The sequence below is a fragment of the Lygodium microphyllum genome, chromosome 1 (assembly GCF_053477565.2).
Source record: "Lygodium microphyllum isolate KBCC chromosome 1, Lygodium_microphyllum_v1.1.10, whole genome shotgun sequence".
Lineage (NCBI taxonomy): Eukaryota > Viridiplantae > Streptophyta > Polypodiopsida > Schizaeales > Lygodiaceae > Lygodium > Lygodium microphyllum.
The window spans coordinates 121,498,698-121,524,523 of record NC_141135.1 but is presented as its reverse complement, the minus strand read 5'-3'; the positions used below and the strand labels follow the sequence as shown (position 1 = coordinate 121,524,523).

The following is a 25,826-nucleotide window of genomic DNA, read 5'->3' as shown; positions in this document are numbered from 1 at the left end:
ATCTGCAGGGGTATTGTGATGCAGACACAGCAAGTGACTTGGATATTCGCAAGTCTACTAGTGGGTACATCTTTACCTTGACTAGTGGGGCAGTTTCTTGATGCTCTAGACTGCAAAAAATAGTAGCACTCTCTACCACTGAGGCTGAATATATTTCAGCCATTGAAGCTTCAAAAGAAGCACTTTGGCTTGGTCGTTTTGTGAAGGATTTTGGGCTGCCCACCAAAACACTTGTACTTGGATGTGATAGCCTATCATTTTATCAGACAAGTTCTCGATGATGGTCTAGTCACCTTGACTAAGATCAAATCACAAGATAACCTTGCGGATGTTATCACTAAAAGGCTTGCAAAGGCTCAACATGTGGGAGTTCGTTAAAGGTTCGCTTCGGACCTTTAAGTGGGACGTTGTTGGGTGTAAAGGCCCTTTACGCTCACCCGTGTATATATGACTTCACACACGTGAACTCACCCTAGCAGGTGTAAGTGTACCATACCCTAAGTATAAATACATTCTTTCATTCTTCGTGTGTACCACACTGGTACACACCTATCCGTCGACTCACTCTCACACTATCTCACTATTCAGCACTATTCAGTTCCGTTCAGTACTATTGAGCACCTCGACTAATGTGCCTGCTCTCTCTCTCTCTATCTGCTTCCACTTCTACTCTACATAGAGAGCAATCTGTCCAAATAGAAAAGAAACTTGAAATCCACTAAGCTGTCTACACACAAGCAGACAAGATCTAGCAGCAAAGCCTTCTAAGAGCTGCACAATATTCCCATCTGATTACAAGAGCAATAACAAGGGCAAAATCAGAGTCAGTGCGCCAATAGGGAACAGTAAAAGGAAGAGGACAACAGCAAGCTAACTTATATATCCCCTCTTCTCTACACAGCCCTCCAGTGAAAGAAGCAAAGAACTCAGAACAAGCACCAACTCAAATTTGCATGTGGACTACAGTTTTCAGAGACCTTTGCTACCTTCTCTCCTGCTTTGATTCAGGTTCTTGCATTCTCTATTTCAACTCAATCATAACTCCTAAAACCACAATGGTTTCAATGGGATTGAAAGGGGCATCAAACTGCCGAGGAAGATAGGACCACTGAAGACTAACTTGACGTGTTAAGGATCTCGATTCTCAAGCCTGAATTCTTGATATGCTTGATGGAAAATAATGTGCACCCTGCCTATTAAAGCAAGCTGTTGGTGTCCATTCCAATAAATTTGCCGCAATCTCTTTTGCCTCATCTTGGACCTATATTATCACAGTTGACTACATTTCAGTTCCCATGAAACTTCAATTGTGCTGAAAAATTCAGAGTTTAGCATAGTTCTGCATGTTCCACCTTCCACACAGCAACTTGCATCATATAATGCTTAGTAGGCATCCCACAAAAAATCAGCACACACAGTACTCTTGTGGACTCATGACGCACCCCAGGCGTAGGAAGACTGCTTAATGGCAAGTATCGCAGTAGCAACGAACTGAATGACAATCTTTTGTGACTTAACTAGCTAGAGAAAACATAGTTGAAGTTGAGGCATCCTCTTAAGGAATAAATGGCTGCCCTTTTTGACACTGCCCACCATTACACATTTTCTATGCTACAAAGACAAGCACAAAGAACAGATTTACAACTCACAAATCCCATCACAGACTCCATCTCATGTATTAGGTGGCCTTCTGCCATGCCATTCCTACTCAGATTATCTTCTCCTAATTTGGCTCATCTTAAGGGACAAATGCCTGCCCTTTCTAAAACATGCCCACCATTAGTCTGTGCTATAAAGCCAAGCACAAAGAACAGATTTACAAATCACAAATCCCATCACAGACTCCATCTCATGTATTAGGTGGCCTTCTGGTATGCCATTCCTACTCAGCTCATCTTCTCCTGAGAGCCATTTCAACAAAATCATGTCTGACAAGAAAAAAGAACTGCAATGTAAGAAGAATCCCATGGATGATAAGTGAAAAAAGCAAGAAAGTTCTTGCTTGAGCCCCAAAAGTAGAGCACGAGAACTAATATGGATGTTCTATCCACTTACCTTGACTCCTCAAATCTGCCACACAGGTGTTCAAACCTTGGATCCCTGAAAACCTGCACAAAGCACAGCAGCCATATTCATACTTGTTCACCACATGCATATTTTCAAGTAAGAATGCTTATCTTTCTTTTTTCTTTTCCTTGGCAGACAAAGAGGATAGTGTTGAATTTACGATGTTCAAAACATCACAACTGGTGAACTAAGGATCTTTAAAAATGAAGGTGTGAACACTATTTCAGGAACTTAAACACATGCAGTGATGAAAACATAATCAACTTATTTTGTATCTCTTGTAACTGAACCTTAAAGTGAACAAACAATCGATCAGAACTAGGCATGTTGGCTGGCAGTTGGGGTTCTGTGCAAAGGGGGCAGGAACAAATAGATAGATTTAATTAACTACTCTAAAGAGGCCAAAAGTGGCCTATGGGACCTAACAGGTATAATGATACCAAAACACGCCCAAGTCATTGCTAAAATGCTGAAACTGATAAAAGCATCCTAGACACCCTGGAACTACAATCATGATAGTCAATAGCAAGGTCCATGTACATATATATTATGAGAGAGTACAATGATGCAAAGGAGAAACAGGGCTCATGGGGAGAGGGAAAAAACTGGCTAAAGTAGGGAGTTGTATGCCATCTGAGCACGACCCTCATGGGTCGTTGAAACTGCAAGCATGATAAATATGTCCTCTTCACTATTCTCACTGTTAAGGCATCCTTGGAAGTGCACAATGATGACCTAGACCCATCCATAGTGGTGGCCTTTATCTCACCTCCTCGGATGTAGAAGGCTCTACTAATCTTTGAGTCTCTATCCAAGATCTATCAGAAGTGAGTGCAACGATGGAATTCTAGAAGACTTTTATACTAGACTGCACAACACAAGAGAAGAGAAAGAGAGGCTGCAAGAAAAGACAGAAACAGAAGAACACAAGAGCACTGCAAAGAAAGAACTCAGAAGTATGCTTGGGAAATGGAATCCATATATCAAGACATGAGGCAATACAAGCCAAAAATAGGCCACAAAACAGGAAAATTCAGCCAGCAAATAAAGTAATAATAAAAGCTGATCCGCCATAAAATAATGGCTAAATCCTGAAAAACAAAATGCACAAAATAAACTCCTATGCCCAGCTGTTACATCCCTGGACATCCAGATGGGCGCATAGAAGCAGGGGATGTCCCTGGTACAAGCCCCCGCCTGCTCCCTGACCTGCCCTGCCCTCCATCTTACCTACCCCGACCCTGCCCCTACCATGACCCTCCCTAACCTGACTCCTTCAGTCCTGCTATTCATCCCATCAGTCCTATTCTAATTAGAATGGCTGATCACAACTCTGAATCATTGTAAACAACTTTGCCAGTAAAATGGAACAGGTGCAAATTGACCTATTAATCACCAATGCAATCAACAAAAATTAAAGGGAGTATGACAATGGACTAACCACAGTCAACAGGCAATTAAGTGACTGGATTAAAAAGCTTGAGCTGAAAATGAGGCACATGATGAAGAAATCAAATCACTAAAACAACAGCAAGCTAAAATACAACTTAACCCCAAGTTGGAAGAGGGAGAAATCCAATCAAATGTGGTTGAGGAGATCAGTCGAATTAGGGAGGAAGTGCAGAAACTCCAAAAGAAAGAAGATGAGACAACAAAGGAGGCTGTCTCTTGGGCTAAGATACTCAAGAAGACTCAAAAACAAGTGAAGGAAGCAAAACAATGGATTCAAGGGGCAAAAAAGGAAAGCGGCCAGCACACACATCAACTACAGCCATAATTAATGAAAAATTAGATGAGGAGCAAAGACGGAAAGTGTGAGCAATGCATGTCTGTGTAACAGGGCTGAAAATGGCATGAAAATGTGGAAGAAGACACCAAGGAGTTGTATGCACTGATGTATGTCGAGAAAGACTCACAGAACTCAGCTTGGAGAGTGGGTAAGAAGGGCATTGAAGGGGAGAGCTCAAAAGAGCACGCCCTTATTCTCCACTTTCCCACCACAGAGGCTAGGAAGACTTTCTTGCTCAACGTTGCACATTGAAAGGTACTCACATGTTTCTAGATGATGATGCTCATGCCGACCCAACTAGCCCACACAAAGGAGTGCATGCCAAGAATCAAGGCAGCTAGGGACGCACGCAAGCTAGCCTTCTAAAGAGGAGGGAAAGTGGTGATCATGGAGAGATGCACCAAGTGACAATGCAAGACCTATGGGACCAACCTTGCAATAGCAATCTGGAATTGTAATGGAGCTTTATCACTAGATGTGGGGGCATTTGAAGAGACATTCAAATGGGAAGGAGACACGCGCAGACCAAAGTAGCATGAGGTCAAGCAGAGTGGTAGTGCTTTTCAGGGAGGAACTCCAATAGATGATCCAAGTGGTTTGGAGAAACAAGCAAGCCATATGTGTGGGGATGAGAGTACGAGGTGTAGAGCGCATTGTGTACATTGCCATATGCTATTTCCCCCCTATGACATCTCCCTACGCCCCACCCAAGGGGCAATCACCACATGCAGCTTTGGATGAGGACATCTGGAAGTTTCCAAGGGAGGGAGATGTCATCCTACTAAGAGATTTCAATGCTAGGTCTGCCCCACATCAAACATCTTTCTTACACACATCTAAGGAGATGTTACAAGAGCAAGACCTGTTAAAGTTACAAATAGAGAGAATCTCTCAAAACATGGGAGAAATCACAAAGAATGAGAGATAGGTTCTGGATATGGGAGCAACACATGGACTAGCCATCCTTAATGGCCTAGATAGATACCCCTTTTCAAGATCCTTCACATGTTACCTCCACTCGTATGGAGCTAGCTTGGCAGACTGTATACTTGTTCCACCGACACTTATACCCCATATCCAAGACCTTTCAATCTCACCACATCTCCTTCAAGTAGCAATAGATCATATGCTTATCTATCCTTCACCATGGATGTCCAGTTTACCAATGTGTAGACCCATCATACAACCCACCAATATCCGAGCTACTTCTATAGAAAGACAGAGGATATCTATGAGGCGGAGCTCGTCAAACTACCATACGATGCAAACCCTAACATTCCACTACAGGAGCTCACCCAACAATTTAGTGAGGCTCCACACACAACAGTAGGGATAGCCTTTCCACACTCCAATCATACACACAGGGCTTCCACCGGGTGATACCTCTAAATAGCTAGTATGATGATGAGTGTCGCAAGACCAGAACTCACCTACAGAGAGAAATAGCATTGAAATCCACTACTCATAGACATGCACAACTAATCATTGGATGCCTCGTATGGCAGAAGAAGACAGCATTTCTAGCCCAATTGGAGAGAGACTTATACCAAATATTCTGGAGTCAAAACTCTAGAGAGGCACAACAGCTTTTTAGAGGGCACTGTCCAACCACACCCATCACGTCGCTAGGTACATGAGAGTAAAACGCAGCTAACCTCTACATAATAGCAAGCCAACCTTCTCTCTCTAATCTACCAAAGCCCTTCCCAAAGGCCACCACCACCTTTTCAAAGAGCAGAGTTCCTAAGGCTATTGACAAACTCAGCAAAGGTAAGGCATAGAACCATGATGGATTAGTAGCTGAGCACATGATTCATGCTAAAGACTCAGTGGCAAAGTTCCTAGCTTACTGTTGGAGAATGATAGCCAGCTATGGAGGAGAGAAAAGAGAGAATGAGAGTGTGTTGCAGCAAAAGAAAGGAGTGTACTTGCTTGATTGAAAGAATGAGAATAAAAGGTACAAGATAGATCTAAGATAGACCTAGCTCTCACTCCACTAGAGTTAACTACTCTAACTCTAACTCTAAATCTTAAGAGTGGTGACACAACTTATAACTTTAGTTGTATTCACACTAAGAACTGAAAAAAAAAAACTAAAGACTAAAACATTGATCACTACCCATAGAATTGGCAAATTCTAACATCCCCTTGCAATGCCAATGTGATAAAGTACAAGAATGATCAATCACCAAAGGGTAGCAAGTTTAAGGAATTGCAAAAAGCCTCAAACTTCTCATGAGGTGATGGTCTATATGTTGATGGACTGTTTCTATATCTTACCAATAAATAAGTTAATGGACTGTTTCATAATGTTCAACGTATTGATGGACTGTTTCTCTATCTCATAATACTTACTAGTGCCTTGGTGAAAATGTTTACAACATGTTTCTGTGTAGGAACATACATCAAGCTAATCTCTCCTACATAGCATCTCTCTCTGACATAATGATAATGCACCTCAATATGTTTCGTGCGAGCATGAAACACAAGATTTTATGCCATTGCAATAGCACTCTAACTGTCAAAAAGAATCAGAAAAAATGGGTGTAGGACCCTCCAATGGTAAATGTAGATCAGCCAACAATCTATGCAACCATACAAATTCCACTGTTGCTGTGAAGGCTGCCCTGTACTCAGCCTCACAAGACGAAGTAGCCATTGTACGTTGTTTCTTGCTTAGCCATGAAATGCATGGAATGCCCAGAAAGAAATAATGTCCACTAGTAGACTCCCTGGTGTCTGCATCACCAACTCAATCTAAATCACTGTAAGCCTGGGAAATAATAATGCATGTGACTAAGTATCTTGCAAGTATCTAAAGATCCACTTAACAACTTACAAAATCCCTGCAACTCTAATGTACCCTTTTCATAGCACATACACTTCTCTTGTGTACCTTTTAAATATCTAAAGATACATTTCACTGCTTTCCAATGTGGCTTGCCACGGTTAGACATGAACCCACTAACAACTCCCACTGCATGAGCAATGTCAGGGCGAGTTGCAACCATGGCATACATCAAAGAACCACAAGTTGATGCATAAGGTATGCCCTTCATAGCACTAGCAACTACATCATCCTTAGGGCAATCAACTTTGCTAAGCTTTGTATGTGGCGATAAAGGCACACCAAGAGGCTTAACATCAGCCATATTAAATCTATCAAGTACTTTGCTAATGTACTTGTCCTATGAGAGAAACAAGTGTTGCCCTCTATCTCTTTTAATGCACATGCCCAAAATGTGTCCAACTGTCCCCAAATCTTTCACTGAGAAGGTTGAACTCAACTGTCTTTTAAGAATATTCAAAGTACTCATGCTTTCTTGAAATCAGCATGTCATCCACATATAAGACCAGCACAATGAGACTTTCATCATTAGCCCTTATAGTGTATAAGCAACAATCCCCATGATTGCGTTTAAATCCATGGTTGAGCATGAAGGTATCAAACTCTTTTATACCACTATCTAGGAGCTCATTTCAACCCATATAAGCTGCGTTTCAGTTTACAAACCAAATGTTCTTTCCCTAGAATAGTAAAACCTTCGGGCTATTTCATGTATAACTCTTCATCCAGGTCACCATGAAGAAAAGCAATCTTCACATCCATCTAATCCAACTCTAAATCCAAGGATGCAATGAGAGCAAACAAAACACAGAGCGTAGTCATCTTCACCGCAGGTGAAAAAACCTCCTGGAAGTCTATGCCTTCCTTCTGTGTATAGCCCTTAGCAACGAAATGTGCCTTGTACTTGGGCTTTCCATCAAAGCATTTCACCTCGTAGACCCATTTGTTAGGAATAGCTTTCCTATCCTTGGAGCAAAGGTACAAGCTCCCATGTGTTATTTGAATACAGAGACTTCATCTCTTCTTGCATAGCAAGCTCCCACTTTCTCTTGTTTTCACATGATTGTGTCTCTCTAAATATCAGAGGCTCACCTTCATTAGTCAATAAAATGCAAGCCAAAGATGGCTAAAACCTTTGTGGCTGCCCTCTAACACATGTAGACCTTCTTAGCCAATGATCTATATTATTAGGCAATGTGCCTATATCCTTAAGTATGTACACACCATCACCTGGTAGCTGATTTTTAGCATTTTCTTGCTGCTGTAACCTTTTTTCAGCATGTTCTTCTTGCGGTCCTATTCCATCCTGTGCATCTATTTGCTGTCCATTATCTTCTGGCTGTAGCACAATAGATTGCTACTCATTTTCAGCATCAAAAGGAACAAAATCTTCAGCTAATGGCTGCTGAATGGTTGGCTGTTCATGCTGAAATTCAACCTTCTTTTTGTCAAGGTGACCCTTTGTAGCATTTTTCAGCAACTTTGCCTAATTAAATATTGTCTCATTTGCATACTATCTTCCTGTCCTGAGAAAGCCAACCTCTATAACCCATCTCTCCCTCATCTCCATATCCCATGAAGATGCCCTTGATGGATTTCATGTCTAGTTTAGTCCTTTGATTTACAGGAATATGCACAAAAGCATCACAACCAAAGACATGTAAATGGTCATATGAAGTAGGTTTGCCAGAACAAACCTCTTCAAGAATGCCATTTTCCAATGCACGATTAGGAGAGCGATTGCATACATGAACTACAATTTTAAGAGCCTCTTCCCAAAACTGCTACGAGAGATTAGTTGTGGATAGCATGCATCTAACTCTCTCACAAAGTGTGCGATTATATCTTTCAACCATGCCATTTGATGCAAGATTGTAGGGAGCTGTCAACTTCCTCTTAATGCCATGCATCTCACAAAACTTTTTGAACTCATTAGAGACATACTCGCTTCCATTAGCTATTATTATAGCTTTTAACTTAAGCCCTTTCTATATGGTAACAAAAGCATGAAACCTTTTAAAAGCATCCAACATTTTCTACTGAAATCATCAATAAAAGTGACAGAGTATCATGCATCCCCATGTGAAATAACAAGCATAGTACACACATCAGAGTATACTAAATCAAGGGCATTGAACTTCTTAATGACACCAAAGTAATAAGGAGACTTCACATGTTTTCCATATATGCAATCATTACAAAAGTCAAGACCATAGCCTTTTACATCAAATCTTCCTAAAGAGGAGGGAACCTGAAGGCCTTTCTGGCTCATATGGCCAAGTCTTTTGTGCCAAAGTTCCATCTGTGAATGAACTTCAACCACAACCAAGAACTTGCCAGGTAATGCTTTAAAAATGCAAATAGTACAAAGTCATCTTTTTTCTGCCCTTAACAATCAGCATAGAGCCCTTGGGGACCTTCCTAGATCCACCACCAAAGGTAGTAAAATATCCTCTTGCATCAAGCTACCCAACTAATAATAAACTTTTCTTTATACCAAGTACATATCTGACATCCTGTAAAAACAGCCCTTGGCCGTTTTCAAGGGCCAAGTGAATGGTACCTATACCCTCTATTTCACATGCATAGTTGTTGCCCAATTAATCCTTGCCTAGGCAACCTGCAATGTATTCTGAAAATGACTCCAAAGAGGGAGTAACATGAAAAGAGGCACCGTTATCCACTATCCATGATCGAGATAGCCCTTCATGAGCTGAAAGTAAAGCATCAATAACCTCCTTTTTTGTTATATGCATATCACCTACTACTACCATAGTATCTACATCATTGCATGAGGCCACAATAAGTATCTTTCCAATGTCAGAGAGTTCTTCAATGACCACACTAGATGCAGCATTTGCCTTTGCAACTTCTTTTAAGGAAGAGCTGTCATCATCTTCCTTGTCGTCCTTCTTTTTCTTTCCTTGCTAGTTCTTATCATTCTTTTTTTTCTTTCTTGCTCTTTCTTATAGTCCCGACAATCGGGCTTTTTACGCCCTTAATGTCCACACTGATAGGAAAATAACATCCTATTGTTTATCCTTGCTTTTACTCCTACTTTTGCCTTTATTTCCTACATTACCTCTCTTCTCTAACTTGCCTCTGAGATGATAGGCTAACCCAATGCTTTCTTCACTAGACTTTTTTCTAGTCTCCTCATTGAGAATAGAGCCCCTAACATCATCAAAGGTTAAAGCATGGTTGTTGCTTAGTAAAAGACAAACAACTCCCAACTATCAAGCAAAGTCATCAACAAGAAAATAGCCTTCAGTTTATCATCGAAGGGTTGCAAAACAAAGTCCTACACACTAACTCAAAGTCCTTGTGAAAGCACTCAAATCCTCAAATGTTGGCTTAGACTCATCCAACTCCATATTCACAAGCTTGCGCATGAGAAGCACTTGATTCACTAGAGATTTTCATAAGTGTCCATTTACTTTTTCCATATGGCACAAGCCGTATCAAGACACTTAATGTCTGTAAGTACATCATCAAACAGCCATTTTAATGTATGCAATGGCCTTCTTGATAAGTCTAGCCCAATCCTCATTTGTCATAGCTGTAGACTTGTGTTCCAAAAGAACATCATCATAGTCCTTGAGAAACAAAATGCCTTGCATCTTGTTCTTCCACATATCAAACCCAGTGCCATCAAACATCTTGATTTCAACACAGGAATTTCGTGTCACTGCTGCTAGAGGCGTTAATGGCAATTTTTCAGCAAAGTGCCAAGTACCAATGCTGTATTTTATAACAATAAATAACAGGCTGAATATTCAGCTAATTTCAGCCCAAAATTTCAAGAAATAGAGCAAGATTTGATCCAAATACATGTACAGCAATAGAAAGAATGACTTTCATCAATATAACTAAGATTTCAGCATGCACTCCATCCATACATCACTCCAAGGCCTCCCACTTCGGCATTAACACCAAAAATACATTTGCAACAATCCTAGATCTCCAAATGATCACTAAGACTGCTATACCATGAATATTCAGCAATACATAAACTCAGTAGGAGCTGCCTAACATGTGTACTGCATACATATGTGCCCAAAAGCACTTCTAATACACAAAAACCACCAAAATTCTCTACAATTTCTTCAAAAGCTAACAAGTGGGAGATAATAAACTCGAATTACACTGCTTACAGCACCAAGATTGCTCCAGCAATGTCCCCAAAGTGCATTTCACTCATCAATTTTGCCAAAATCCACAAATTTCAGCAAAAGCCCCAAAATTTCACTGGCCAACCTGCCCCAATTGCATTAATACATATTCCCAACAGCATGAAACAAGCAAAATTTTGCAAAAGCCCCAAATTTCTTAATCATCCTAGTGTCACCAATGTCGGTAAATTCGATCAATTCAGCAAAATTTCACTCATGCATGAAAAGCCCCAAAATTTTCAAGGCCAATGTGCACAATTTCTACAATTTTTGGGTCCAATGTCATTGTTATGCATAAACAGCATCAAATCTAAGAAGAGCCCCAAATTGTGCAAAAATTTGAGAACTGTGCTTTACATACACGAACACCCGTTATTGAGTAGGAGGCTTGCTTGATAAAAATTTTAAAAAAATGGCAAATCTAGGCTAAGAAGTGCTAACATGACCAACGAGATGACTGCCGCTACATCACATGGACTGCCACCTAGGTCTCGCTAGATGTCGCCTATCTCCATCACTTTCAAGTGCTGCTGCCAAGACTCATTGCCGAGCTACCGTCTGCACATGACTGATGTCGCTAACCTGGAAAAGTTGCACCTGGTCAAAACTCATTTGTCACCTAACTAGAAACATTGTCGTGTGGTCAAAACGAATGTTTGCTACCCTTGACTAACTGAAAGGTGATGACCTGACTCCTTCGAGCGCGCACACTAAACTGACTTAGACTATCCTCAGGAAGTGTGCACATTTTTGTCACAACTTTGATACTAGTTTGTTGGGATGAGTGCCCAATGGAAATACAAGTCAAAAGTAGAGCAAGAGCAACGTTGAGTGTGAGAGTGAGAGAATCCCAAGATGAGTGTACCAACTTGTCACAGTACACAAAGAATATAATGTATTTATATGTTAGGGTACAAATAAGGGTGTGTTCACACCCATATAAGTAAGTTTACACTCGAAGGGCCTTTACACCCAACACTATCAACCTTGCAAGTTGCATTATTTGAGTTTAAAACCCCATTTTGTGCCAAAGGCCTTCTTGCCAAGTAGTAAATCCACAAGATTCCATGTAGAGTTAGTGGCAACAGAGTCTTAACTCATCTTGCATGGCATGCATCCAATGTACATCTTGTTGAGCTTCATCCAAGGAAGTAGGCTCATCATCATCCAACAGTAAGCTCAAAAATACATGCTCATCACAATCATCTACTCCCATAAAATCAGCCAAATGGGCTCCCCATGCATCATGTGCTACATATCTAGCAGCCCTTCTAGTGCGTCAAGCTAAAGGAGCATCCATTTTATTCTCCTAGAGAGTTTGTAACAACCATCTCGGGACTATTTTTACTACATTTACAATAGCCCTTTCATGTTGTACTGCATCTTCCACTACATGTGGCAAACCATCATCAATACCCTATTGTTCAACCACAGATGGTGCAGGAACAGCTTGTTGTATGGTGTCTGTCCGACCATTTACGGTAGGCGTGACTCCAAAGAAAGTGGCAAGACACCCCTCAAAGCCATCACCAATGTCATGGGTGGCTGGCATTTGAACCTGATCATGTGAAAATGCAACATTTTCAGCAAATATGACATTCTTACTCACAAAAACTTTCTTTGTGCGCGGGTCATATAAGCAATAACCCTTGCTTTCCGAACTATAGCCAATAAATATACATTTTACAACCTTGTCATCAAGCTTCCCACGAAGCTCTTTCGAAACATGTGCATAGGCTATGCAATCAAATACCTGAAAGTAGTCAGCCTTGGGTTTCTTGCCATGACAAGCTTCAAATGGGGTAATCATCTTTAGTGCCTTAGTGGGTGCACGATTCAACATATGATTTGTACATTGAAGGCCTTCTAACCAAAATTTATGAGACAGCCCCTTGCTTTTGAGCATACAGCGAGTCACCACCATAAGAGTGCGATTTTTCCATTCAACAATACCATTCTACTAAGGAGTCATTCTAACAATAGCCATGATCAAGCAAATATGTCTCAAAAGCACGAGACATGTACTCCCCCCTCTATCCATGCGAAGTGTCTGCACTTTCAAGCCACTTTTAACCTCAAGCTTTGCAACAAGATGTTTAAAATGCATAAACACATCAAATTTTGCTTTCAGCCAATACACCCATGTATATCAAGAGTAGTCATCAATAAATGTAACAAAGTAAAGATAACCTCAAGTGTACATGTCCTCATGGGACCAAAAACATCAAAGTGAATAAGCTGCAATTTCCATACGACACACACTTCACCATCCTTTTTGAAGGTAAAACTATGCATCTTACTGAAAATACATCCCTTGCATGCATGAGGAGGTGGAGTCTCCACTGGAGGCAACGCATCTACCATATGACACCTTTAAAGGGTCATCAAACATCCCAAAACTCATATGTCCATAACAGGCATGCCATAACTCCGCATTCCACATAGCGAGGGATAGGGTAGTGACTGCCAGAGCATCATGAGATTGTGCATCATAGATATCCAACAAAGATAAACCCTTATACAAGGTCCCAAACAGCCTAAGTGCATAATCCATCTCCGTGTCTCTGACAATGCATTTGTCATCTCAAAGATAACCTGAAAGCCCTGCTTGTTAAAAGCAGAGATAGACAACAAGTTCTTTGAAATGCCAGGCACAAACAAGACATCTAAAGCATGAAGTTAGAACCATCTACAGCAATAATAGTAATTGTCCCAATGCCACAAACATCATAATTGTTGTTGTTCGCACACGTAACACACTTCCCAGTAGGGGTTCAATGCAAAGAGGGAAACAAACACTTCCTAGAAGTGATGTGCTTTGAAGCTCCACTGGCAAAATACCATGTTTGTTGCATTTTAACAACAATAATTGCTGAATCAGCCATTGAAGAATCATAACTGCAAGTAATAAATGCATAGTCCTCCTTCACAAAGTCGGCTGAAGTATCACCGTTAGTAGATTTGCTGGCTGACCTCTCTTAGACAACCAAACCCGAGTCCCTTTTCTTCTCTTTGGCTAATCTCTTATAGCATTCATCAATATAGTGACCTGAGTTCTTGCAATAATGACATTTTCCCTTCTTTTTAGACTTTTCTATGTCTTAGATAGCCTTATTTGATGGCTGTCCAACATCACTCTTTTGTTTATTTTTTGCATTTTGTTTGACTTTTCCTTTGCCTTTGAACTTGGAAAGCATAGCCACATCTCCCGAACGCAATGCAACATTTTTTCGAGTCTGTTCCTCTTGCAACAAGAGGCCTTCCAACGCCACAAATATAAGGGGCTGCTACCCCCCTTCCCCAAAGACAACATCAAAGAGGTGAGGAAACCAAGATACGACTCTGGAAGAGAGTTCAATGTAATGTTTACCAATTTAGCATCTGTAACCAGCCTTCCTTCTTGGAATGGGTGGTGATAACCTGATTTAAGAGTTAATTACAGCAATAAATAAGTGCACATAAAATGAAATACACACTTTACCATAACATTCTTGGACAATAGACACCCTATTGGCCCCAAAATTGGAGCCCCTTGCGGTACTTCTTTAGCTTTCATTCAATTGGAAGGAGTACAACTTGAGATTGTTCAATCTCCTCCTGCTAACCAATTGCTCTTGCTGTCATAAATGTCCAGCAGGCCTTTTGGGTCATTTGCCACTTGTTTCACCTAGGACTTCTTCTCCAAATTGACCCTTGGCTGGCCAAATGCTACTCCAAATCAATTCGGGATGGGCTGGCTCCTGAAATCCCTTGATAATCTTCAATTATCAGCTGCCGATTTCAGTCCCTTGAGCCTTCAATCTCTAGCACGGATCCCAAGGTGGCTACTAAACCCTAATTTCTGCTGTGTATTAGGGTTTACTGCAGAAATTACAGATCAGCCCACCAAAAATAGCTGAGATCTCCTCCGAATGGCTGAGAATTGCTAAGAATGGCTGAGCATAGGCTGAAGGAGATGAGAGAATGCTGTAGAGAGAGAAAATTTTGAGATTTGTCGCGAAGAACTGATCAAAATCAGTTGCTGCCCTGCTGTACCAGCCCCAAACGGATGCACCAACAACAAGAGCATCAGAGACTGTGATCTTCAGAAGAAAGTGCATCAGCAGCAATTGTCAGCTTCCCAAGGTCAAGAATATGCAATCTCCATCACCAAAATGGTCTCCAATGGCTAGGAATTGGCCCCGAAAGCTGGCAACAACAGTCCAACACCTCTTTCCAATAGCTCCAATATGAAAAAACGAGATTTCCCTCTCCCTTCAGCCCTATTTAGCCTTTCTCCCACTTGCATGGGAAAGTTTTGCCAAGTGGCAGCTTTCTTAATCCATTTTCAGCAATTTCCAACCATTTAATTAATTTTCAGAATTAATTAATTCTGAAAATTAATTCAACCCTTAATCCATGTCCAAAAAATTGACCTTGCCCATCCAAAAATTAATTGGCTAGGCCATTTGCAACCCAAAGTGATCCCATGCATTAATTGACCCTTGGACAAGCATTAATCCATTAATTAATTTGCCTTTGACACCCATCTTTTTCACAGGGTCCTTCGGTCTTCAACTGTGAGAAAGTAGCTTGCACCTCACATGTGCAACACATGTGCATCTTTTAATTGCACATTTGATTAATCCTTTAATCAAATGTCAATTAAACATAAGCAAAGCATCAAATTTTCACGTCCTCATGACAGCATCCTAAATGATTTCATCCACATTGAGCAACTACTCACGCAAATCCTCTATGTGAGTAAGGTGAGTTGTCATGCTATCACCCTCATCCATGTTCACATCGGCCAACTCTCTACAAAGATAAGATATTCTAGCCTCGTTACATACTACAAATATACGCTTAAGTACATTCCATACTAATTTTAAGGTCTTGACGAGTGTTAAGACTAGATATGTGGAATAATCGATCTTTTCACTGACAAGGCAATCAAATAAAGTGTCTATGCATCTTTTGAGTCCCATCTCCTTTGATCCTCGATGGGAGGGGGAGGGGCAGCAACACCAACAGCCTGTCTTCTAGCATTGCACGGAGGTGTTTGAGGTGCAAGACCTCTTAGTCACTACAAATCACCTGTAACATAGTTCCACAAGTCCTTCGCTACAAAAAGGTTGCAGACCATAAAACTCCAAAACGGGTAGTTTGATCCATCAAGTTTGTCCTCTTGAGTGAGGACACCAAGGATGTTACTCTAATCTTTGCCCCAAATTTTGGATGGCACGAACTAAAATTCGGATGGCCAAAATGGATAGGAAATTGCAAAAATTTTGAAAAAATCCCAAATCTAAAAATTAGGGTTTTTGCGCTTTTTAGGGTTTGCAGAGAATCACAAGCAAGGCTGAGAATATGGCAGGCAAAGGTGAGAAAATAAGGGACAACCCCTTCAAAACAGGAGCCCCTCGAATTGCATGTGGGCTGCATACGGGACTGCACATAAGGTTACATGCAGGCTGAAAATAGCAACAACTCATCCTTCTCTTCCTTGGATAAAGAGCTGGCTGACATCAATAGGACCTTAGGTGGGGCCGCACTTGCTAACAATGGCTGCACTAAATTCGAGCATAGAACATTGCTCTGATACCAAATGTTGAAAAATAACAACCAACTATGGAGGAGAGAAAAGAGAGACAATGAGAGCTAAAGCAAAAGAGTAGAGTGTACTTGTTGAAGTAAAAGAATGAGAATGAAAGATACAAGATAGATCTAAGATAGACCTAGCTCTAACTCAACTAGAGTTAACTAATTCTAACTCTAACTTTTAAGAGTGGTGACACAACTTATAACTTTAGTTATGTTCACACTAAGAACTAAAGACCAAAACATTAGGCACTACCCATAGAATTGGCAAATTCTAACACTTACATCTTTAATACAGCTAAGTGTGAAGGCCTTCCAAAGAGTTGGAGCATAAATACCCTTGTACATATCCTCAAGTTAAAAGATCCCGCTCTTACCTAGCAATTATCAGACTATTATGGTTGAACACACACTCGCTAAGTTATATGCCTCCATCCTTAAGCAGGACCTGAGCACATGGGCAGAGATGTGGAAGCTCATAGCACAAGGATAGGCTGGCTTTAGAAAAGGCTACTCTACACTAGATCACATCCTCACACTCAAAGCAATCATTGAGGAGGACAAGGGTCATGGGCCACGGATCTATTGTTGCTTTGTGGATTTCCACAAAGCCTTTGACACAGTGCCAAGAGTCAAATTGATAAACTAACTACATGCTATGGGAGTACCTAAGGCGCTTAGTTCGAGGATTTTGGCACTCTATCAAAGGGTTGTTGGGTAGAGTGCAAACACCGAGGGTCTTTGAACTCCTGTTACTCCACCATTGGGATGAAGCAAGGATGCCCCCTCTCTCCAACACTATTTGGCCCATATATTGATGGGATTGCTGACTACATATCCCAAGGAGGGGATAGAGAAGCTCCACTAGCTAGCACTTGGATACTTCTTCTATATGCAGTTTATATTAAACTAATAGTTGATTGCCCATAGAAACTACAAAGACACAAGGATGTGCTACACTCTTCTGCACTAGATAATGGGCTCTCAATGAACCTTGGTAAAACCAAGGTGATGATGTCTAGCATTACACAACAGTCGATTAGGAGATCAGCACCAAAATTCACATATGGACAAGAATTGGAGTATGTGGATTCATATACATACTTGGGAGTGCTTTTTACAAGTCCCACTTTCTCTATGAGGGAAGCAACAGATACTAGACTTCCTCTGGACGCCTTGCAAGAGAGGCTGACACTTCAAGTCGGTATGCACAAATTTCAACTTGGTTTGAGTTACATGGCTTCAGCATGGACAAGCTACCTCCCTTGCAATACTCCCATGATGAACCACCGCTTACCTTGAGTTGCTCAGAGATTAACACAATTATGACGATGGATCTCACCGAGATAGACATCAAGAAGACATGGTTGGCACAAGCACAAGAGCTAGGGACAAAGATGGCTTTCTACAAAGAGCATCTTCTCCATACTAAAAATGAAGGATTTAACGTTCACACAAGATACCTCCCACCTCTCACATGGGATCAAAGTTGCACCCCTCTTCACACCAGTTAGAGAGTCGGATTGGCAGATACAAATCCATACTACCAAAAGAGGACATATGCCAAACATGTCAACTAGAGCCAAAGAAAAAGAAGCACCATATTAGCCAATGCCCAACATACTACAATATTCGAGGCCGTTTCCATTGTCTAGAGTCATGGATTTCGTTGACTAACAATGCCTTGATCTCTTCCTCTTGGGGATACAATGGCTTCAAGACTCGCTCCTCAAGAGTATAGTAACTCTTAAGATATCGAAATCCTATCCAAAGGTAGCTTACAAATCATATGAGACAACTTGAAGCTTACAAAACAACCACAATCTTAATCATCTATATATACACAAGGGTATTGATTGATCAAGCCATCCAGCTTGGCAGATCTAGACATGTCAGACCCTGACACAAGCATCAACGACACTTTCATAAACAGATACAAGAGATTATTGCCTAGGCTAGAGCCAAGCCCTCTACATCCCCATGCACTTATATCCACTAGAGCTTTTCTATTGTCAGCTAGAGTTTCACTTACTTATAGCTTTAGGTTTTCTTGTATGGTTTATTATATTTTCATTTACCGTTGTCAACCACTTGAATCATCATACATATAATTGTAACGCATGATCTCAAGTCATTTTGGCCTTTTTGTAGATGTTAACACACACACACACACATATATATATGTATATATGTGTGTATGTATGTATGTATGTATATCTTGATATTTCCTAACTCTCTCATCAAGTTTAATCTTACATTATCATTTATTTTGGGTCTTATGTTCCATTTTGATGTAGCTAATGTATCATCTATGGAGTACACTATCAAGTTTTGCAAATTGCACATGTTTCTTTTAAAGAGCTTTTGTCAGATATATAAAAATAAATAAATATAGACATATATGTATTATGTATACAATAGAAGTCGTTACCCCTCACGTTTCTTTTCCCCCTAGATATCTCATCTCCATATTCATTCATGTTCCCTTATTGCAACTTTTGTCTTTGGTAAGACTTGACATCACAAGATCTTGGGTCCACACTATGAAATAATTGGCATGCACCTCACATGTACAAGTAACATTTGCACATTAGATAAACTTTTAATCAAATACTAAGCAAAAAAATAAAATTTCACTTCCTTGTGATAGGTAGAAAAAGTAATGAAGAGGAAAAGCTACCAATGTCATTGTTTAATGTGACTGCTGCATGTACGTAGCCAAGCCAACAAAATTTATAAGCAAGTCAATGTATTTATTTAATGAACACAAAAAACAAGGCAAATGGCACCATGTTTTAACTACTGATTAATAATAATATACTTCTACATATTTCATCTTGTTGGAAAATATGGGATTTCCAACAAATACAATCACACTCTTTAGCTATCACAATAGGGTAAAGGGGCCAATAGATTGTCATCTAGCAATCCTCCATTATAAAAAAATTTTCAAAGTGAGTTGCATAAATGTTTTTTAATGGTCAAACTATTTATATTATATAGAGCTCAAAGAAAAAATATTAGGACATTTTGATATTTATATCAAGTAGCCTTAGTTACAAATGAAAGGATCATAAAACAGGGACAGTGAGGGGCCAATAGAGTGACACTCGAGCATGCATTGCTTTAGGGTTTTACAAAATCTAAAATGTAAAAAATTTTACATGGCTCAATTGTTTGATTTAAGTTAAGCTCATTTGTAATTTTAAAAAATTCATATTATATTGTTAAGTGGCTAAAAAAGACGCATCTTTCTTGTAAAATTATCACTCAATTGGGATGGGGTGTGTTTTCCTTTGGGAGGGAGCTACTTTATTGGCCCCTTTACCTTGAGCATTGTAAGCCCAAGAGAGGATTCTCCAATACTTGCACCTACATTGTTCCTCTTGGTATCCACCCATCTAGGTGGCGCACCATCGAATACGTCGCATATATTAACTATTCATTACAAAGTTCTGGAGTAAATAAATTTTTCCATCGAAGTAAATACCAAAAATACTAACACCTTAAAACTTAGGGATTGCTAAGTTTGGATGCAAGAAAGTTTCATTGTAAATATCTACTAGTTTATGGTTTGTTTCTTTGATCATGAGCCTGGTTTGGTCTTTTGAAATCACTAACTATGGGGGCTTCTAGCCAATGTGACTACCTGAGTACAAAGTCTTAGTCATCCAAGATTTTTCGTCAACTTGCCTACCTAACATAATTTCAAATCGTTTTGGGCATCTCATCCATGACAACCTGATTGTAAATATAGTGCATTCTAACCATTGGCCATCCTTGAATGAAAAGATGAGCATTTAGCTAAATATCTAAATACTCAAAGAATATAAAAATCACATTTCAAGCTCTATAAGCATCAAACTAATGTGAATTATTAAGCCAAGATATCTAGGCGATTGTGTATAAAAGATTAGTTAACCATAGGCTCATCTAGCCACTCTTCCTAAGGCTCATGATTCAACCATAGCTAGATCAATTTCTCCTCCTAACATGCTGCTTCTTCGCAATGACCTATTGACGAATGTATGCGATGGAGGCCACACCAATAAGCTAGCACCTTCTAGGTCCCTCAAGGTACACTAGGCTAGTCTAACATTATTTCTACTCTTAGCTCAGTAGACTATTGAGTTGGAACTATAGGCTACTTACTATTAAGATTTTTATTTAGTTTCCACTGCACACATTCATTTATTTATCTCGATTTATCTTCTAATGCGCCTTACTTTTACTTTAGCTTTGCTTTTTGTTCTCTTCCTTAGCACAAAAGCATCTCATATAAAACAATGATATGCAAGTTATGGTCTTTTCTCACACTCACATGCTAGGTTTTATCCTTTCAGTTAAGGACTAATGGCAAGTTTACACCAATCCTCACCAAACACAATATGAAACCAGCATTTCTATTTAGCAAGGGTGGTAAATAACTTGATTGAGCACTAATTACAGCAAGCACAAAATTCACACAAACTGAAAATACAAATGTTACCACTTACTCTTGAACAATAGACACCCAATTGGCCCCAAAAACTAGTGCCCCTTGTAGTATTTCTTTAACTTACATTGCAATTAAATGGCATACACTAAGATTGCTCCAATCTCCTTCACTTTCCAACACCTCTCATTGCCATAAATGACAACCAAGCCTTTTTATCTATTTGCCCCTTGATCTAACAAAGGATTGGCCTCCAATTGACACTTGGTTGGTCAAATCCCCAAATCCAATTAGGATGGATGGTTTCTTGAAATCTCTAGCAATTCCTCGAACTCCACTACTGATTTCAAATACTAAGCCTAACATGGGACCCAAGGTAACCACTACACCCTAATTTTCATTGTAAGTTAGGGTTTACAGCAACAAAACACAATTGTTATTCTACAGGACGTGAAAATGGCTGAAATTTGCTAAGGAATTCCTTGTAGAGGAGAGAGAAAGCTAAGGAGAGGGAAATATCTGATTTCTATCACAAAAATGTAGTCATATTTGCTGCTGCACTGCTGGAAATGGCTGAATGACTACAACCCATCACCAACAGGAGCCCCAAATGCAATCACCTGCCCTTGTGGGCCCCTAAATTGCTGTCACCTGCCTGTAAATAGCCTACACAAGCTGTCACCTGCCTCAAAATGGCCTCCTCATCAGTTGCAAGCAGCTCTTTGGCAATCTCCAATGGCTGGGCTGATCACCAATGGTGGGAAAATTGCAGCAGTAGTTCTCTCTCTCCTCTCCCAATATCCACAATGCTAGAACAAGGCTCCAACAAACTCTAATAGCCTCTCTCACTTGCATGGCAAGTTCTGCCAAGTGGCAACCTTCTAAATGCATTTTTCAATCATCTAAATAGTTTTTCAGAATTAGTAATCCTGAAAAGTAATTTAGCCCTTTGTCTCTATGCAAAAATTTAGCAATGCCCGTCCAAGCGATATACAGTGCTACCACATCATCAGCTACTCAAGACTATCCACGCTACTATCTATCCCAATAATGCAATTGTTTAATGTTTGGTAACTACTCTGTGATGCTCACATTGCTAATTCAGTCTGCAATGCAGCATTCTACACCTGAAACGCTTTATCTCTACACAAGGCACAGCCTCCCTTTGGATTGCTACTACAACAGAAATACACATCACCGGCACCCAAAATGCAGGCCTACCTTGCAATCCAATAGGCCTAAGTGTTGGCTGGCTGGTACAATCGGTATCCATACAAACGACAACACACTCCACCATGCTATTATTAGCATCTTTAACTCTTACCTTTAGCACTGCACATCCCGTACCACCTCTTCAAGTGACCTAACCCACGTGCATCACACAGCCCACACCACCTCTTCCAATGTTCCTAACCCATATATGCCCTACTATCACCTTCACTTTTGAGCCTTCACCCCTGTTTTGGCTCCTGGCTCCTGGCACCTTCTCATACCACCACTCTATGCACCTCTTTCTATCACATTTTGCACCTCAATAGAGATTGTTGTACATGTACATCCATTCATGTCATCTTTGTATATTTCATTTGAGTACTTAATTATCCTACTTCTTGTTGCCATGGTCGCTTATAACTTCCCTTGGATTGAGAATTTCCACCTCCAAGGGGAAGAAATTCATGTGTTCCTGAACATTCATGTATAACCAAATCCAAATGGAAAGAACTCACAATCAAAAAGCCAAAGCCTTCCACCCAAACCTAGCAATCAGCCACCCGACATCCAAACTTACCTACGATATTGACTCAGCTGCCTCAATGCCTAGCCAGGGTGTCTCCTACAACAATCTTGAAAGTTGCGAGAAGCTTCTTGAGATTAGTAGCCACAACCTGAACGTTTAGGGGCATGCTCCCATCACACACAGTGTGATGTAGTCTCCCAATGAACAAGGTGTTCTTACTTGGAATCCGAGAAGCTTTGTAGATGCCCTTGGTCTCTATATCTCAGCTCTTCATCCAGTTATAAGATCTTGAGCATGAAGATAAGTGAAAAGTAAACCTGGAAGTAGGCCTGTTGAAGGGCATGTAATGCTGGATGGAGGAATGTATATCATCAAATTGAAGGAGGTGTGTGGTTCAGCACATCAGCTTGGGTTCAAAGGATATAGGACACAAAAGAGTCATAAGATCATAATATCAAAGACAAACTGTTGTACTATGACGATCCTGCACACCAGTTTCATGACATTAAGCAAAGAAAGGGGATCACATACCGGTTTGGGTGCTTGAATTACTTCCCTGTATCTGGGAACAGGCTTTTTGCTACTCATCTCAACAGGCCTACATAGCATTGCAAAGATGATACCACAGTCAGCTAAAGCGTGCTCAAACTGCACACAATAACAAGTTTTTCACAGCAGATACTAGAACATACACCTACCATCAACATTATTGCACTGCTTGCTGTGAAATTCAAGCACCCACCTGTTCTTATTTGCGCGCTTGGGGATGACTCTCTCCTTTAGCCCAGAAGTAAAGGCAGAGCGGCCATCGCTAAGTAATCTCTGGCGTTCCTCAAAAGGGATATCAGCAATCTGGACTTGCAAACACTCCTGAAAAAACAGGTCCAAGACTAAGCACAACTGGATTTCAAAATCAAATCTGTGAGTATACACCAGAAATTTTGGATGAACTCCAACTACAATTCCCACATTGTGAATCACAACAACATGATGAGCTTCTGACCACGAGGCACCACATACCTGGCTAGGTGGGGTAAGGGGCAGGCATTCCCCACCCAGCCAGGTATGCACAGTTCCCACATTGTGAATCACAACAACATGATGAGCTTCTGACCATGAGGCACTGCATACCTAGCTAGGTGGTGTGGAGGGCAGCCCCAGCTAGGTGTGCGGTGCATCCCAAGGAGGAGACCATGATGGTGGGGGCTAGCGACCCCCTGCTACTAATCCCACCTAGTGAGGTATGCAGCGCCTCCCGGGCAGAAGCTCATGATGTTGACAATTATAACCCCCACCAGAAGCCCCCTGCCCCCCAACTGCATCTAGCTACGTGTGTGGTGCCTCTTGAGCAGAACATCATGATATTAGACACTACCCCGGGCCGGCAGCCCCCTGCCCCCAATCTCACCTAGCCAGTTATGCGCTACCTCCTGAGCAGAAGCTCAAGACCTTGAAAGCTACAAGGAAAAGCAAATGAGCTTCTCGAACACTGTAAGGAAAAACAAATGAGCTTCTCGAACACTGTAAGGAAACACAAAGGGAAAAGAACCCCTTATCCGACATAGGAAAACGTCAAAAATTTCTTGAGGTAGTCGATTTAGCCAGAAATATACACACCTCTGGGTTTTCATCCCCGCTTTCTTCAGATACAGCTGCTTCGCTGCTATGTTCCTCGCCTTCAGAACTCATGTTTTTTATTAGACGGGGTTGATTGTTGGCCTTACAACGGAGATATGGCAGCAGCCGACGGGCCTATCAAACTTTTCCTGTCTGATTTTTCTGCTGACGTCGGATCGGGCAGATATATCGACGGGGGCATTCTTTAAAGGACCCGCACGCCTATCGGTCAACTTAGACCTAGCTTTTTTTCTTAACAGGTTCGATGGATTGGTGGAGAGTCCAAAACCAAGGTAGACCTAGCTTTTTTCCTTAGGCCGGTTACACAGAGACCAGTTAAGAAGACCGGACGCTCACTGAGAGTCCAAAATGCAAGAGTGTTGTGCAAATTTAGGGAGGGTTCATACACGTCCGGACATGCGCTTCTTGCAGGAGCGTGTGTCGTCGGACATGTCGATACTAGATTTGCAAACTCTTGAGATGGTTACCATCAGGACACCCCAGAGGATGCGCTGGCAGATATTGATCTTGCAACACTTTGATAGAAGGTTGTGTACATTTCTAACTAGCGGACAATAATTCACTAAAGACTAGTTTGTTAAAAACACAAACAATTTATGTCTAACCTGAGCGAAACAGACATGTTTTTTGTTAAGACTGTTGGTCCGCCTAGTTGGGAACCTACCCTTATTTTTTATGCCAGGAGGCATATTCCACAGTGGATTTCGTGAGGTTTTGCGGTGGATTTCGTAAAATTTTATTACCGGGGCTCATACACAAGGTGAATTCTTTGTGCGAAAAGTCGATGGGGACGCCTATCCTTTTCGAGTGTCTTGTTAATTTAATGTGCAAGTGGGTGATTCCATAGCGGGTGATTCCGCAAAATACATATTTAAATTAATAAACGTTTATGAGTTTAGAGTACACACTCGTAATAAATTAAGGTTAGGATTGAGTTCTAACCAATTTATTTATTTTGTAGCTGAAGACTGCTACGTATTCACTTTTGTTAGTTTAATTTTACTGTTTTTCTAACAATTGTGAATGCTTCAGTTGTGTGTAAAGCAAGCAGCGGTGGCGTTGGGAAGCATTGGAAAATAGCATATATTCAAAATATTATCAATTTTTTATGGGCGCGCATCTTAGGCATGGCGCTAATATTTTGACGCACTTATTTATTAAAGCACTTAACATTTATTTTTATTTTTGTATGAGCATGGGCGCACGATTTAAATATTTATATTGGACATTGTATTTGGGTACCGCCCAACTCCTTGGGCGCCCAATAACTTTAATTCTTTAGTGGCACAAAAGCAAACACAAAAGCTAAAGCGTGCTAATTGTAAATTGGGCTATTTTTTAGCTTGGAGATCAATAACATATCAAATACATACTTTGTGGAGTGCTCACACAAGGCATGGGGGAAAATTGTACCCAATTAGTCTCTTGCTTCATGTCATGCAAGCTTTCTTTCTTGTTTTTTGTGCAAAAATAGAGTTCTTTTGTTCTTGGGGACCTTCCGGCACTCACTACGTACGCATACGGCGTCCGATCTATGCACCAATTTTGCCATGGCCTAT

The 25,826-nt window shown here is 40.7% G+C and overlaps 1 protein-coding gene across 2 annotated transcripts in view; it reads right to left on the bottom strand.

Moving 5' to 3' along the window:
• LOC148041617 (rRNA biogenesis RRP36-like protein) overlaps nt 1-24,529 on the bottom strand; it is a 32,042-nt gene extending 7,513 nt beyond the window's left edge. For both annotated transcript variants that reach the window (XR_015691265.1, XM_087680978.1), the window contains exons 1-4: nt 24,247-24,529; nt 23,372-23,499; nt 23,161-23,227; nt 2,056-2,108 (exon numbers count right to left, since the gene is read on the bottom strand). Coding sequence is in view for 1 of the 2 variants with exons in the window: in XM_087680978.1 (XP_087537104.1) it covers nt 2,056-2,108; nt 23,161-23,227; nt 23,372-23,499; nt 24,247-24,318 (320 nt within the window). In the remaining variant the exon portion in view is untranslated. The remainder of the gene's footprint in view (nt 1-2,055; nt 2,109-23,160; nt 23,228-23,371; nt 23,500-24,246) is intronic.
• Between the last annotated feature and the right edge of the window lie 1,297 nt (nt 24,530-25,826).